The 17,505-nt window shown below is 45.9% G+C and overlaps 1 protein-coding gene across 2 annotated transcripts; it reads right to left on the reverse strand.

Annotated features, from left to right (window-relative positions):
• Positions 1-158: 158 nt before the first annotated feature.
• Positions 159-16,694, reverse strand: IVNS1ABP (influenza virus NS1A binding protein). Of its 2 annotated transcripts, none has more exons than XM_066555227.1 (15): positions 16,467-16,694; positions 10,749-10,980; positions 9,443-9,569; positions 8,962-9,131; positions 8,799-8,874; positions 7,920-8,093; positions 7,406-7,531; positions 5,932-6,039; positions 3,747-3,873; positions 3,015-3,239; positions 2,816-2,937; positions 2,530-2,656; positions 2,316-2,447; positions 2,011-2,184; positions 159-1,597 (listed from the first exon to the last, which is right to left on the reverse strand). In XM_066555227.1, exons 3-15 carry the CDS (start codon positions 9,551-9,553, stop codon positions 1,344-1,346), a joined length of 1,926 nt encoding a protein of 641 aa, XP_066411324.1. In that variant the 5' UTR covers positions 9,554-9,569; positions 10,749-10,980; positions 16,467-16,694; the 3' UTR covers positions 159-1,343. The 2 variants fall into 2 exon arrangements, with proteins under 2 accessions (XP_066411324.1, XP_066411325.1); XM_066555228.1 differs by lacking the exon at positions 16,467-16,694 and adding an exon at positions 11,430-11,639.
• Positions 16,695-17,505: the final 811 nt, after the last annotated feature.

Consider the following 17,505-nt stretch of genomic DNA (forward strand, 5'->3'; position numbering starts at 1 on the left):
GCAGCTGCAGCACATGCTAGCTGGGAAGGGCTGTTGTGGAAGATGAGTCTTCTGTTGCCCACTCTCTTTCTAGCTCTCCCTGCCTACACCCATCAGAAATGTCACTTTTTGTCTCTCTTCGGACACCACCTCCTTGAAGAAAAGGACACACAGCCAGGTCAGGGCACGCCTGTGGTGCAAGGGTTTCCCAAAAGGTACCTTTAATGTGTTTGCAGCAGCAGCAAGCAGTCAGTGCTAGTTTTGGCACCCAGAGTTAGATGTGCAGCACTACACATTAGACACCAGGTCATCCCACCCCAATGTTTGATCCATAGGAACAGAGAAAGTGAACTAAAACAGGACTATGAGCACATACAAAATCAAGTTATTTGTGTTCTATCACACTTCCAGCTGGTAATATTAGAAAAATAAACTTAAGACAGGTACTACAACACATTTTCTTTGCCAGCTGGCAAGAGTTAAAAACCCATGAGAACCTCCCTCCCCAAACTATTATTGTACAAAGATCAGCTCACCCAGAGTAACAAAACTGCTGTACAGAAAGCATGCTCTGCATTCTCCTCAAAACACTTGGAGCCAGAATCCTTTTCCCACCCTAGAAAGTCTGGGTGTGTCATGTCCAGAATCCCCATGCAGCTCTAAGGAAGGTGGTGCAGACTAACTCACACTATTGCAGCAGAGGCAGCAGCTCACCTGTGGGGGCAATCCACTGTCCCACTTGGGCTCTAGAAACTCCAAGGCTGTCTCTGTTTCAATCACCATTTATCTGCCATTTGCATTTCAACAGACAAAATACTCTGCTGAGTATATAAAAACTGTTATAAAAAGGCAATTGTAAAAGATAAGGTATTAGCAGAGGCATGTCAGCTTTTTTTTAATAAAAAAAATAGCCATTTTATCTATTTAAATAAGGCTTCTTGTTACAGATTGTTCCAGTTACTGAAGGAAACCAAGGCCTGATGAAAGAAAAAAACATTATCCCCCACAAATTTTACCCTTCCTGCCCCAAGAACACACCTCCAAGAAGTCATCCAATGTGCAAAGTGACAAATACTGGGGGAAAGCTCCTAAAATGATATGCCCAGTCTAGTTTCTCCTGCATTATCATCAAAATCTTAAAACAAAACCAAAACCTCTAAAGATCTAAAATACACAAAAAAACCCTTCATCTCAATATTTTTTCCAAAACAAATATATACAGCACGTTAATATGCAATATGCAAAAGCTCTGTGTTGCTGTTGGCAACATCTATGCCCTCCCCACCCCTATTCACAGGTGTACCTCTAACTGAAACACAATTACATCACTAAGCCTGTTAGTTTGAAAAGGGAATTTAATTCACTTAAAACTTGTAAATTTTGGTATAGGGGCTCCACTCATTTGACTCTGGATTGTAGACCTCAAGTGTGTTCAAGAACTCGTTGCCATCAAAGCCCCCCACTGCATAAATGGTGTTGGCCACGGTGGTGATGCCAGCGTTGCTCCTTGGCGTGGTCATGCTGCCCATCATCTTCCACTCGTTCCTGGCAGGGTCGTACATCTCCACGCAGTTCACCGCGTGCGTGCCATCGAATCCTCCAGCCACAAAGAGCTTCCCTGTGGGAGGAAAGGGAGCCACGCTCACTGCTCAGCACCAGCTGGCCCTGTGCTCCCACCAGGAGGCTCAACAAAGCCCCAAGGGACCCAGGTGTTGGCACAGACCTTGGCCTGGTCAAGGTCTGCACTTATAGGAGCGATCTGCTTTGGGTCTCCTGCCCAGGAATTTGATTCAGAGTAAGAGCAAAGTATAAATTCAAACAGGTGCAGCTCTAGAAGCTGCACAGTGACACTTTCAAAACAAAGAGGTGCAGTGAATGTCCCACAACCAAGAGGTTTTTCTTTTTACTTAAAACTGGGCATTGAACCAGGCTCCTACTGTATTGTTTCCTGCCCAGAAAGGAGCACAGCTTTGTATTCTACTCGCATCAGAGCAGACATGAAAGGCCCCGAGGCAGCAGCCCCAGCCCTACCATCACGGACAGCCGCGCCGGCGCCGCGCCGTGCCACGTTCATGGGCGCCATCAAGGTCCAGGTGTTGTTCTCGGGGTTGTAGCGCTCCACGCTGTTGAGGCAGTTCCACGACTCGGCCCCGCCGATGATGTACAGGTATCCCCCCAGCTCACACACGGCCGACTGGTGCCTCCCTGCAACCAAAGCCAGCACAGTCAGCCACCAGCACCAGCAGCTCAAAGGGGCAATTTTGGTTTTTGTAGTTTTTGCAGTTCTGCAGCTGCCCTTTTCTCCCCATTCCTGCCCAGCTCCCCAACAAACTTACGGATGTTAAGGGGAGCACAGCTCGTCCAAGCCTTTGTTACGGGATCAAACACATCACAGTTCTTCAGTCCTTTCTGGCCATAGGGATCAGAACCACCCACAATGTACAGCTTTCCATTCAGGGCACACACTCCTGTTGATACAGGACAGAATGGCAAGTGAGTAAGAACTGGCTGAGTCTTCACCCCCCCAGTCAGGCACCGCAGAGGCCTCACCTGCATTGCAGCGGTTGGTGCGCAGCTCCGGAACAGGGGTCCAGTCATCAATGTCGGGCTCGTACATCTCTCCACAGCTCAAATCATCCGAGTGGCCGTTTGACCCACCCACAACGTACAGCTGCCCCTGAGAGGAACAAACCAACACCCGTCAGCTCTCAGCACACCAGGCAGCTTGTGAGCACTCAGGTAACCGTGGAACTACAGAGAAACAACTTTAGAGCCATCCTGTTCAGTGTGCCCTGTTCAGCTCAGCCCGGGTGCGGGCTTGCTCCACCCCACACACCATCAGCACCGCCATCTGGAACCGGGCCCTCGGCGTCCTCATGGGTGCGATGAACGTCCAGGTGTCCTTCTCGGGGTCGTAGCACTCCACGGTGCGCAGGCACTCCTCCCTGTTGTAGCCCCCTGCAAGCGAGAGGTTACTGGCCCCGCATTCAGAGGCACCAGCCCACCCCCGGCCCAGCACCCCTGCCCCGGCTCACCCGCTGCAATGAGCTTGCCGTTGAGCTCGGCCGTGCCCAGCCCCGAGCGCGCGTACTGCATGGGGGACATGGGCTTCTCAATGAGGTCGCTGGGCTGCAGCTCGAAGCTCAGGCTCTTCAGCAGCCGGGGCGTGCTCGAGGGGGAGCTCTGGGGGCTGTTGCGGCCGTGCAGGAAGATGACACACAGCACCCCGTCCAGCACGGCCAGGCACAGGTACGTGTTACCTGTGGGGACAGCACACCGCCACCCTCAGCACGGTGCCACGGGAAGGGCACTGAGCTGGATGCCAAATGGGCTCTGCTGCTTGTGCCACTCCCCTTGGCAGCACAGAAACTTCATTTTTTCAGGTTACTGGTTCCAAAAGTGTTATTGACAACTATGCTTTAGATACTGAAAGAGCGCTTGAAGGACACACAACAGCAACTTAAACATGTGCTGGGAGTCTCCTTGCACACACCAAGCAAAACAGCTCTGCTAATTAACTATGGGCTGCCTCCTTAGGATTTTCTGGCAAAATGATGACACACCATGGATTTAGTTGATAAGGAACTGAAATGAATGTCATCCCAGTTTCGGTACATCAGAAGCATCCTACAAATTACTTGTATCATCAGTAAGAAGAAACACCTCAGCATTCCTTAGAGATGTGAAGGAAATCCCCAGGGAGCAGAAGGTGGCAGGTACCCAAGAGGAGACACATCTATTAGACAACCCCTGCCCCTGTTACTCACTCGAAGTCTTCTCTGAAGCAATGATTTTCCACTCGTGTTTAGGACTCTGAACAGTAGCATTTGGAGAAAGACTTCCAGAGGAGCTGCTACTGATCTGCTTGTGATCATTCTCACGTGGTGGCCTCTTCTGCAAAATCAAAAGGCAGCTACAGAAACCTAGCCAGAGACTACAGCTCCTTCTACCTCTGCTTCTCTGAGACACTGTGTAGCTACTCCAGAGCACACTTGTCTACACCTCCGCAGAGCAGCATTTATAGCACACCTATATTTTCAGCAGAACATCTTGCCTGCCCAGCAACAGTGGCCAAAAACCACCCTACACTTTTCTCCTGGAACTCACTTTATCCTGTGACTGCAGCTTTATACTGCTGGTGCTGGACTGCAAATCCCTGAAGTGAGTGAGCATTTCTAGCAGGATTTACAAATATAAGGAACACACAGCTGGAGAGAACTGAGCTACCACACAGGAGCCTCACTCCCAAGCTTTGCTTCTGGAACTTGAGTTAATTATATAATGCTGTTTGGAAGTGAATAAACTATTCTCTTCATTCCCTGAAGACAAACTAATTTCACCTCAGTTCCCCTCTGTGCTCAGATTAGCTGTTTCTTGGATTTTACTCCCTTGATACTTCCACTAACAAGAGATTTCTGCTTTCTTTTCATCTCCAATTAAATTTCTACTATAGCTTACATTATTTTACTCTATTAAGAAAAAACTCAAAACGCCCAGTTTCAGCACAGTTGGCTGGGTTGTTGAGGCTCTTCCTGAAGCACAGAAGTTACTGTGCTGTCTATACTGTTCAGCAGCGAGTTTATGACCACAGTCCCAAGTCTGTGATGCTTGCACAGTTCCCTGGAGCCTGATCTCCATGGAAACTGTCACAAGTCTTCAGAAACACATCACCTAACTCAGATAACCTCACACAGAGGAGTTGGATTGCTAAGCTCAGCTCACTGTGACAAGCAGCGTGCTTGTAGAGAGCTTTTTTTTTTTAATTTCTGAACCTTTATCCAATTAACCACTTAAGCTCTTATCTTTAAATTGCAGCAACAGACAATCCAAAGTTTTGTAATTTAAAAATGTAAAAGTTACAATTTTTCTAGGATTGGCATCTAGGGGATTTTTAGTGTTACTTCCCTCAACTGTTTAGGATGTCTGGAGTTGGTGACTTTTCTTATTAGAAAGGATTTATGGAAAAATGTTGAGAAGTCCTGGTCTTAGTTCTGAAAATGAACTTTCTTAACATTCACCTCTCTGCTTCTAAGCATTACAAATGGTATCCAGAGGTGCAGAACCTGTGAAGGCCTTCTAAAAACAATTAACAAACTGGAAAATTAGCTGGCTTTTCCTTTTCCTCTCATTTCACTTCTAAAATCCACATACTGGGATGGACAGTGTTTTACACATTAGCTAAGAATTGCATGAAGGAAACCTTTTGTATGAACATGTTTCACTGTTATAAAATATTACAATGTATTTGCTTCAAATTCATAAATTTAAACCAAGCTAATTTGTATAAAGCAACTGATAATTTACAACTGTTAGTCCTTTTTAATTCTTTCTATCTTAGCCTGCATTTTTACTAAGCCATGTGGTTTTCTTGAGTTCAGAAGGGTTACACCTGGTAAGAAATAAAAAATAAAATGGTAACAAAGACCTCTCAAAAAGCACAGGAGTGATTTGCACTCAGTCAAAGCATCAGAGAGATTTGGCAGCTACACCACCAGTGCAGCTGAACAAAAGAAGCGGACGCTGGCAGCTGAAGGATTAGAACTTGGATCTGGAATCTTTTTCTAGGCCCAAATTTACCAAGACACATTCCCCACTGCAAACCAAGCAGTCCCTGTTTCTCTACAGTCTCTGGGAACTCTACAAGGTCTCAGCTGACTTCCTACAACTGAGTGCTTGTCTGCCTCTTCTTTCTTCTAACAGCCAGGATTGATTTTGAAGTCAGAATTAGAGCACTCTGTTGTGCAAAGGCTGAGAGTCAGCCCAGCCTGCCAAAGAGACAGAAGCTGAGAGCACATCATGGCCTGCAGCAGCTCCCAGCCAGACACCTTCTCCTGCTGCATTTCTCCACTACAGCACCTGCTGCCTTCTCTGCCAGCAGAACACAGGACTTCAGGTGTGCTGTAAACTGCTCCAGTCTACCTGGGGTTACCTGAGACTGTCTGCAATTGGTACCTGCACAAACTGAATGTGGTCATCATCACTGCCATACACCTCAGCCTGTCCATCTAGCAGATTTCCATCAAGCAGCTTGTGATCAGCTGAGTAGTACAGCGTTTGCACCTGCAAAAACAACAACAGAACACCCATGTGGCTGCTGTCTCTGTGCTCCTCAGCTACAGGCACATTACCCCAGGCACCACACTGCTCGTCAGCTCATCTCAAGCTCGCACAGTGGCAAAACTAAAAGGAAGCAGATGTCATGGTGGCAATCTTCAAAATAGGGAGTGAAGGTTCCTTACTTTCTCAGCTTGAGAGAAATCTTCATTTTCCATGGGCTTCTGCTGTTTTCCCAGCACAGAAACATTAGACAAGCAAAAGGCAAATTAATTTGCAGTTACACAAATTCACAGTCTCATGCAAGCATTTTCCTTATCCCTGCACACAAGTTTTCTGCTATGAAAAATACACATATTTATCTCCATCAAAAAAGGCCAAGAGAAGCCAACAGACTCTAAAAGAAAGGTATGGGAATGAGGGAAGACAACACAAATTTAAGTTCTGGAAGAAACTGTTGTCCACCACTGAAACCAGATGCAGCTGTTTCAACGAAACGCATCTTAATTTCAACATGATGTTTTAAATTAGTTTCTCCAAGAGGAAATATACACTTGAGATTATACGACAGCATCAACATGTACTTTTGCCTAGACAAGTGTTTCTGGGGATCTTTTGTCCTTGTAATATCAGATTTTGAAAATTTTGAAGAATTTCACAAGATTTGGTAAAGTCCGTTTGCTGGAGCCAATTAAAAATTTTATCTCCCCAATAATTTTGCCATTAAACACTGCCCAGGCTACATCTACCATTAGTATTCATGAGAAAAGCCATTTAACAACACACAAGTTTGAAAATAATGCATCCTGTAAAGGAGTAAGTAAACACCATTAAATCATCATGATCGTTCTCTGCCCACAGCGGATTTTCTTAGGAGCACTGGGGCAGGACTGCTGCTTCTGTACGTGTCAATACACTTGAGGCTCTTCTTGGTTCTTCAGCCTTGGTATCCTAGTTTTGTTAATAAACCTATGGGGAGATAAACCAACGGGGAGGAACAACCATTAGAAGCTTTTACCTACTGTGCATTTACAAGCAAAACCTGCAAAGGAAAACATCACCAATCTATGGCAAGTCTCAGTACCACCTCCCCAAACTAAAGCAGATACAGGCCACTCTCAGGCTACTATACAGCAACGGGGAGCAAAAAGGAAAGTGAAGACCAGACTGAACAGTGCATTCAGCTCACCTGAACACCCCCCCAGTTTCTCAGCTTAGGGGTACCTACAGCAAAATTTAAATTCTTTAGGGTCAGTTAAAAAAGTGAAGGGGGTAAAAAAAAAGAAAAAAAAAAAGGGATCATCCTTCATATTGGCTTTTTTGGGGTTTTTTTAATGATTAATCCCAAAATCCCATTTTCTTAAAGACTAACCTCTTCCATTAGATCTTCCAGGTTGCCTCCATTCTCCCAGATGCTGCGCTGTACCCAGTTGATTACCTTTGTGTACAATTTGCCATTGCTGGGTAGGCCAACATTGTCTTCCAGCATTATTTCAAGCTTGAGGGAGAAGACAAAAGATTATTTACTCTCTAGGAATTCTGTAGGAATTTACTCTCTCCCTGTAGCATGCTGTAGTTTACAAAGTGAGCACAACTCTCTCTTTACCACAGAGCCAGAGAACACCACAAGGAGCTTTCAGCCTATGGAACTAAGCAGCACATTTAAATACAATCACCTTTTACACCTGGAAAGGCTGACAGCACATGTTCTCTAGAGGTAAGGTTCACAGCACTAAGAATAGGACACAGATCCAAAATTGTCACATTACTGGCAGCAGTCAGTACACCAAGCTTTCCTGCCCCCAAAGGGAAGGAAATCCTAGTTGCTCCTCAGGTTGCTTTTTGGAAATCCTGTACCAGAAGGAATTCTCCAAACTGAAGCTAACCTTTAACCGTGGGAGCTTGAGAAATTCCTCCTGTTCTGAAATCTCTACAAGGTGTTCCTGGATGTAGCCATCGATCTTGTTCAACAGCCGGGAGTCTCCCATGCAGCTGGCAAAGTTGCGGTACGAGATGCAGCTCTGCACGTCCATCTTGGACAGCAGATAGTCCCCACAAACCTGGCAGTGCAAGCAGACAGTTTTTATACATTTAAATTACCTTTCCCAACATACAGCAGCTGTTTTCTAACTGCAGAGTCATGACTCTGCTGTCATCCCCATGGCAGTGCTGTACAGGGAATGTTGCCTTCCACAGAAATATGCACATCTTAAATGAAAAACTCAGACACATTTGGAAGCTACTGACATCTGCATTGACCCCATACTTTTCTACTGAACACCTATTCAAAACTACTTCTCATCAGGTGAGCTAATGATCCCAACTCCCTTTTTAAGGGCACCCCTGTCTGCAGCTAAGGGTATTTCCAAAGTCAAGCACTACCAAATTTATGTTCAGGAGTGTGTGAATTACTCTTTTTCTAACAGATTTACAGGTTTGTTCATGCTCCCAACACAACCAAGCACAGCACTGCTGCCACAGACCTGAAGGTAAGGAATCAGCCAAGATTTAAAGCTGTTTTTCTTACATAGGTGCATAAATACAAAACATGACTTCAGGGAACACCCTGGCACCTAGACAGTTCAAGTGGAAGCAACACATCCAGCTGGCACCAAATCAGTACAATGCTAAGGAACATCTACAGCAGCTTTGTGCTGAGCAATTCTTCCACAGAAGCATCAGGTTTTGGCTCACTAACACCAAAAGGTGCAATGCTGTCAGCCTGGGAAGGCAGAATGGACTTCTAGAAGAGCTGAGAACCATACCTGCTTAACCCTCTCCATCTTCAATTTCTTTGCTGCAGAGTATACATCTTTCACCAGCTCTTTATCAGCTTTTAACCTATTAAACAGAGAAATTTAGCTCTTATTATTCTGATTTTTCAAATCAAAGTCTATCCTCTCTCTAGTTACCATGAGAACTACTTACTGAGCAGTATAGGCATAATTCAACAGAACTTCAACAGCTTCTGGGTTGAGATCATCAAATTTCACATGGGAAACTCCATGACAGTCGCTGTCAGTGTTGAAGATTTCAAACAGGTAGGGACTGCAGCATGCCAGCACGGCTCGGTGCGCCAGCATCTCGTGTCCACACACCTTTATGTCAAACACAAACAAGAAGCCCAAGTGCTGGTGAGGATTTTTTGTAATTACCTTTGCATTTTCACAACATGAAGGCCTACTCAGGTGAGTGCCACAGTTCAAATCAATTTTTCAAATCAACAGTCTCCAGCTGAAAGCTGGGATCACTTCTCTCCAAGCGCATCCCATTTGGGTTTTTTTTAGTATGCATTTTTCAGAAAAATGGGCTTCTAAAACCTCACATCTCCCAGTCTGTGAAGCAACAGCTCCACGTGGTGTAACCCCCACATCCCCCCAGGCTCCCCAGTGGGGCAGGGCACAGGTACCTGGAGGCGGACGTCGCAGAACTGACCGCTCTTCCGTAAGGCGTTGAGTTTGGCAACAGACGACTCGATGAAGTTCTCATCCTCAAACATCAAATATCCATTGGGAATCATTTTGGTGTTGGTCTGGCTGCACATGCAATGGGCAAAGGTTACACACACAGCATTTGGCTTCAGTGCAGCAGTACTAGCAACACTGTTTGCAAACAAACACTTGGGGCATTAATGGATTAATGATTTTCAGAGATTGAGGCCACATCCCTTCAGCAGGTACTGGGTTCAAAACCACAGGCTGAATCTGTGCCAGCTCTGTGGGAGCAAGCTGGGAATCACTGGATTACATGGATTCCCTTCCCTAAAGATCTTTTTTGGTAGATCCATCCCCAGCTATCATTATTCATCACCACTTTCTGCTCCCTACCACTCTGGTCCAGCTGCATTTTTTGCAGACACAAAACCCAGCTACACTGAAAAATAAGAACTGAGAATTTAAAGTAGCTTTTGAAGTAGAATAGATAGATAAACATTTTCTGTTTAATTTTATGAGTAATGAAATTACAGTATTTTAGAGCAGCTGGAAGTCATGAAAACATTATGACCAACAAAACAGACATAATTTAATACATTCTGAACAGCAGTCATGTATTTTAAATCATCTCAAAGCTAGAACAACTTCGTTTGAAGACCTCAGCCATATACAAAGATACGACCTCGGGGAGATCAGTCAAAGACTGGGAAAATAACTTCAGGAAACTTTAATTTTTTTATCTGGAAGCTATTTCTTAGCTCCTTTAATTGATTCTTATTTAGTTAAGCACTTTCCAAATAAGAAGCTAATTAAGAACACTTAACTATTACCCTTACACGACCTAACGAATTTGAAATAGTAATTGAAAACAAAAAACAGATTTCTAAGTTTGAGCTGCTAACATACACAGAAGTACAGTTACCTTAAAAATCTTAGAGTATATGTAGGATTCTATTAATGTTACCAGAAACAATTTTTATTTCCACCTCAAGTTTAAGAAAATTCTGAAGATCACACTAAATAAGAAAACTACAAACCAGAAGTAGTGGATTGCAAAAATCAGTAATGAAAATACCAAAGCTCCCACAAAATACTTCTACTGTTAATACATCTATTTTAAATTCACTTACTACTGCGAGTATTCAACCCTAAACTGGCAATAATAATCTTACAAACATCTATCTGTTGTGTTTTATAAAAGAAAAGACACCAAGATTTTAAACTTACATAATTTCAGCAGAAGTATTAACTACTGTATACACAATTAATGGTACAACTTACCAAGCAAATATATGACTGTAAATTTAAAATAGCCCAATGGTATCACTGTGTTAGAACAGAGCACTTGAGTTTCAGGATCTCCTGACAAGGAAGATGTTTGTGGAAATGCAAAAGCAGACGTGTGTTTGCAGATGCAATGTGGATTCCAAAACTATCAGGCTTGAAGATGATGTAATATAGTCCTTATGAGCTATAGACATGAATTTCTTCTGTGATAATCATGCATCATAACCTGCAATAAAGGAGAAGGTATCACGTAAGGACAACAAATAGCACTGCCACATATTTCACATAAAACTTGATTCACAGTCCTGACCCAAACAAACAAGTTTTTCTTCACAAACAAGTTGGGGTTGTTTTATTGTTGTTGTTGTTTTTTGGGGGTTTTTTTCCCCACAAAAAGCAAGCAGCCTGAAAAATTCCATATTGACACCAATATATCCTCGTGCCTAATAAGAAATCAACCACATCATCCTTATACCCCCGGAGACAAGAAAAGGGCTAAATTAGTGCTTAGGAAAAAAGTCAGAACAGCTGAATCCCATTTTTAGCCAATCCCTTACCAACTCTGCCCTTCAGCACATCCTATTATCATTACTGCTTCCACAAGTAGGTAACTCACACGTAACACAACAGAAATTACTCCATTTTATAAAAGAACACAATCCACAAGCCTCCTACCTTCGGCTCTTCTTGTGCTCATCTACTTATAGCCTTCTTCTACTGAATGCCTGAAATTGTCTGAAGATGGATTAAGGACATGTCTGAAATGACTGGGCATGTCTCCAGTCTCCGCTACTTCCAGAAATTATAAAGTCAGGAATCTGTATGACAGCTTTCTTTGGTAAAAGGTCTCTCTGCTGGGAACAGACCCTGCTGGGTTCTGGCTGAGCTCGGCACTGGCAGTGCAGACTGGGGTGGCTTTGCTGGGAATTCACATGCTGGTGGGCTCTTTATGCCAGGATTTTTTGGGGAGGGGAGAAGAGGAGGAGGAGCAGCAGCAGGGAGGGAACAGGCAACAAACATTCACTCTGGAACTTTCCATGACCCTGGTGCCACCTCAGGAAAACATCAATCACTTCAGTTCCAACACTATATTTGTATCCACAGAATAAATGCCACATTCGGAACTGGGTTTCCTAAAAATAGGAGCAGCTCATTTCTCCTTGTCAAAAACTAAAAGTGCCCTGCAAGAAAACCTTGTGACCATGGTGCGTGGCCAGCGCCCAGCCCAGGGTGACTTTGGCAGGAGCAGTACCTGCCTGGTGCCTGGTGCAGCCCAGTAGCTCCAGCAGGAGGCTGATTCCTGGGAGCAGCAGAGGGCATTGTCCCACCACGTACAGCTCACGGACACTGCCTCCATTCCCACAGCCTCAGCCAGCAGAGAACCGTGCAGGCAGAGCAAACACAGAGCTTGGCTCTGGAGCAGGCACAGCCACGCAGCCTGGAGAAGGGAACAGCTGCTCCCAAGCACAGCAGTGTCCCACATCAGGGGAACACAGCACCCGGAATGCTGGGCACTGCAGGAGCAGCGCCCCTGCACAAAACTTCCATCAACACACTGCAATGCCAGTGTGCTTCGCTGAGAAAAGAAATCTCACATAAAGGTGAGGTTAAGTAATAATAAATTAAGGTATATTCTTCTTGTAATCCTACAGGCAAGTTAAGAAGCTGACACCAAGCTCTATTTAACAAATATTGTTTAATTAGGCATTTGGCAGTCAACACTTCCCTGTTGGTACAACTGGCATAATCACCGCAATTTTTAAAGCAAGCAAACTTCTCAAAACAGAACTCAAGAGTCTGATGTCCACACCTTCCCCAAAAATTCACCTCAACGAAAACATTTCAAGTCACAGGACAGCTAGTCAAGCTATTCTCACTAAATCCCACAATCAGCCTCGCTCAGTTTACATCTCTGAGCGTGTATTGTCACATTCTGCTGTAATACATCAGTTGTGTTTCCAATGTTCTAACTCTGCCACATGCACTTGCTTGGGAACTTGAAGGCCTAAGAAGGTCATCCAAAATAGTTCTGGATTGAAATGGAAGATTTGTCTGTTAAAACCCTCCTTTGTGTAAGACACCAATCCCATGCGGATGCATTTATGTCCCTAATGGTATTGTCCAATCTGAATATCTAGGAATATGAACATTTTGGAATTTGAATATCTTAATTACTGACACAGAGTTTCAATGCTGTTGTGTATGTCATGGCTAATATTATTCCTCAAAACAGCATTAAACAGCACAAGCAAATTCACTTTTCACATTTTGGTTTGGAGTACTGCTGCTAGAACTCAACCCAAACTATCAGCCAAAATTCACTGCAAAGTCAAGAATACTGCCTCTTCTGCATTAAAGGTCATAAACAGGTACTGCAAACAAACTCTTTCCTTTAAATTATTTTTTTAAATCGAAATCACTTTGTCATTACCTCCCCCTCCTTGCTTATACTCCCTTTTAGCTCAGCACATGAAGAACTCAGCGGCTTTTTTTAAAATTATCCAGGATTTTTAAATTCTTTTAAGCCAGGTGAGATGTTCCCAGATGACTGTCAGCCAGTGAAAGGCTGGTGCCTCTGACACCACGACTGTTCAAGCTCCATCCAAATGCACTTCTTTAAACACATTAAAGCTACAGAATTATCATTCCAGAATGGGAACAACACATTCCTTTGGAGAAAACTCCTACTTGAGAGCAGCCGTTCCCTTACTTTTAAAATGACGCAAAAAACTAAACAGTAATCAATAAACTCTGGATTTTTGTCGTAATTTTAACAGTAAGGACTGGTACTGGGGCTGGAGACTCCCTTGATCAAGAGCCGATCACACCAGGCTCAGGCAGGCCTGAAGTCACAGAACATCCACATGGTGTGTTCTGGCACCCCAGCTGTTCCCAGCACAGGAATGCAAGGACTCAAATGTCTGCCCAGCTGCTGGATTTTAAACACAGCCTTGTTGTTGTAACTGTGTTTCCTGAATGCCTCATGTTGTGCACAGACTGAGATTTTCCTTTGCCATGTACGTGTACCACTGGCCGTGAGCGAGTCACAGCTCATCATGCACTCAGAGATAAACTGGCTGCACATCCCGACTTCCAGAAGGGAGATTCCCTCCTTTTAAACTCCTCTGTTCCACTGTATTTAAAGGTACATTTAAGAAAACCCACCTAAATAGCAATGGTACTGAGACACAGTGATCCTCAGTGCTGCCCTGGGCATCTCCCCTGCAGAGCCTCCTGCAGGAGCTGTGGCCTCAGGTGACCACCAAGACAAGAGAGTCACCTTGCCCACGACCTAACAACACAGGGACCATCTATTTGACCTCTCATCTTTAATAGAGCCCACTTTCCATGTGCAGTATTTGCTGTGCCAATTCTGCACAAACCTTTTAGTCAAATTAATGTGCTACTTCTTCAACTCACAGGTAAAGCACTACTTTGGGGGAGATACTTGATAATCTTTTGATTTAACATCAATAGTTGCTGATGTAATGACAGATATTTGATTGACACTTGTGAAACAAAAATGGAATTTAACACCCAGCCGGAGCTTTCTGGCTTGTGACAGCCCAGCTCAGAAGAAATGTAGGTCACACCTACGACTGCTCACAGTCCATTATCTGTATCAGAATATAAAACCAAACGTCCTCAAAACATTTATTTCATACATTATCATTTATTTATGGTAAAAACACATAATCTTTTCATGTCTGAGTGTGCATTCAAGACATTTATTAACATACTTTACACCACTAAAGAGGCCCAGCCTCTTTATACCAGTAATCTAAAGCAAGACTCGGAATTTACAACAATTTTGTTTTGCTTATTCACTTTTCAGTTGTTTTCCACTAAAGATTTAGTCTCACTGATAACTAAGACTTGTAGACAAAATTTTTCTATTTCACTGCACATCAACCTTAGTCATGCTCCCATGCCAACAGTGAGGACAGGGAGAGGGAAGATGGAATATTTGCTATCACTGGTTAGGAATTGAAGAGGAATGACAGAGTACTGTGGACATTTTCCAAAATCTCTTACATGCAGCCCGGGAAGGTGCAATGCTTGGACGGCCCTCTATAGAAAGCAAGCCCAGAGAGCTCTTCCAAACACATTTATGCATGCAGACTTTAAAAATTTATAAGCAGCAGGCTTCATGCTTGAATGTTACTGCTGTTCCAGCGACAACCCTCAGCTGCAACACTCCGGCTGCTCATTCAGCGCTGGCTTCCAGGTCTGGCCTCCCACACTTCTAAGCCCTAGCTCTGGCCATTAGTTCCCTTTTCACACTGGTTCTGCCCTTCCTCTCCCTTCCCACTTTATACTTTCGCTGTTGCTGTCACAGTCCTTATCTACATCTCTTTCAGTCTACTAAAATCTGAGTTCTTTCCTCCCCCTTTGCCCACCCCCTGAGTGTATTTTTTTATTAACACAGACTTCTCACAGTTCTCCAAACATCTGTCACACAACCAAATCACTGAGTTTTGTTTATATGTCCTCCTTGTCTTCCACCCCCATTCTGGGCAGTTTTTGCCTTTCTTACCATCTCCTGCTCCTTAAGAATTCCAGCTGATGAAAATAAAATCAGACTTAATTACAGCAGCTAGTACACAGCTTCCTAACTAGAAAGTATTCCCTGACTGTTGCATTCTGCGCTCCAGGAGTCAGGCTCGTGGCTACAAAATCTGCTTTTGAAAATTAAACCAATCTCACCATCGAAGCACCACATCCTGCTTGCTTTCTTATTTTCTAGCTTCTGACAGAAGAGATGTGGTGTCTACACACCCAACACTGCAAACAAGAAAAAAAACGTCCTCCCTTCACAAACCACACAAACAGGGAGTGACATGAGACTGTATTTCCATTAGTCTATCACCACACATCTCCTTAGGAAATACCTCGGATGCTTGGATGTTTCACCTCTCATTGCCAGTATTTTTCTACCCTGCATGAAATTACAGCCAATTCATATTTATTATCTGTGGAAATGCTGGGTGAAGGAACAGCAAAAGTGCCAATGCAAAGGCATTTTCTACCTTGAAGCGCCTCTGAAAATTCTAAAAAACTCTGGAAATTGGTGCATGCAGACAGAAAATACTGTACACCTCCCAAAAAACCCTAAAAAATCCAAAATCAAACCGCTCTGGTCATTCACCCTCATCAGCTTTCCCCAGAAGCACTAATGTGAGCTGACAGCCACTATTATCTCCCACTTCCTAGAACTGGTAGAGATGACAGGGAGGGTCATGGCACTGGCAAACAGCTATCAGCACACGCCGCTCATCCCGGAGCGGCTATTTCCTCCCAAGTCCAGGATTCCCGCGATTCTCTTTCCTCCCCCCGCCATTCACGGCACGGGTTTGGGAAGACGCCTCTCTGCGGCTGCAGCGTGGCGCTGGAAGAGGCAGCGCCTGACCTTGGCCCCGCACCCGCGGGGAACCCGGGAACTCCCGGCCGGGGGCTACACCGCATTCCCCGGCTGCCGGGGCCCGCCCGTTCCCCCGGCACAGAGGGAGCGGCCTCACGCCCTTCAGGCCATGCGGGCAACTCCGCGGCCCAAGAAAACGGGCCACGAACAAGCAACAAAAGCGCCGCGGGGCCGCAGGGGCTGCGCTTCCCCGAGCGCGGGGCGCCCGCCCGGGCCGCCGCTTCCGCCCGCTGCCCAGCGCCGAACAAAGCGCGGCCGCACGGCCCCTGCCCGGCCCCCGCCCGCCGTACCTGGTGCCTCTGGGCGCGGACGGCGCTGAACATATTGGGAGCCTCCAGAATGCGGGGGAAGAAGACTCGCAGGCGCAACCCCGGCTGGCCGGGAAGGAGCAGCGGAGGAACAGAGGGAGCGGAGAGGAGAGCGAACGGCGCGGCGCTGCCGATGGAAGGCGGGAGCGGAGTGGGTAAGCGAGGCCACGCGAGCTGCGGACACACGCAGAGCCCTGCGCCCCGGACCCTCCTCCTCCGGGAGGCGGGAGGAGAGCGGGGAGGGGAGGAGGCGGTGCTGGGGCGGCCACGGTCGGCTCCGCTCGACCGCGAAACGAGTCCGGCCGCCCCGCCCCGCCCTCCGCGGCCCCTCCGCCTCCGGGCCGGCGGGAAGAGGCGCCGTGCCCGGCGGGGCTGAGGCGGAGGAAACGGTGGGGTGGGAGCGCCGTGCCCGTTTCTGCCCGTACCGGCTGCGGCCGTGAGTGTTGGTCGCAGCACTCAGCCACGAGCACAGCTGGTTCAGTAGGCTTTCTCTTTCGGACCTGGCGCTGCCTGTTCTCCTCAGCCACGACGCCTCCTCAGCCATGAGATCCTGCCTGCCGTGACACTCCCTCAGCCGTGACTCTCCCATAGCCATGTCAGCACCTCAGCTACAGGTCTCCCTCGGTCATTACTCCTCCTCAGCCACGACTCTCCTTCACCCGTTTGACCCCCTCAGCCATTGCTCCTCCTCAGCCATGCTTCCCCCTCAGCTATGGCTCCCTCTCAGTCATGAACCCCCTCAGCCACAACATTCCCTCATCAATCTGGGCTGTTGTTCAAGGCATTATATCTGTTTGACAAAAAAAATTTCCGTGTTTAATGTTGGGAGATCTCTCTGGGATTGCTCTTTCATGTGAGGCCATGACAGCCCCATCCCACCTCACCCCCATCACCCTGGCGTCCCTCTGGGAATGACATTTTCCAGATGAACAGCATTTTCAACAGCTGGATGAGAAATTCACCCACATAGTCTTCAGGATAAATTCTGTCTTTCCATGGAAATTAATTTTTAAACATCCCT

The sequence above is a fragment of the Molothrus aeneus genome, chromosome 9 (assembly GCF_037042795.1).
Source record: "Molothrus aeneus isolate 106 chromosome 9, BPBGC_Maene_1.0, whole genome shotgun sequence".
Classification (NCBI taxonomy): domain Eukaryota; kingdom Metazoa; phylum Chordata; class Aves; order Passeriformes; family Icteridae; genus Molothrus; species Molothrus aeneus.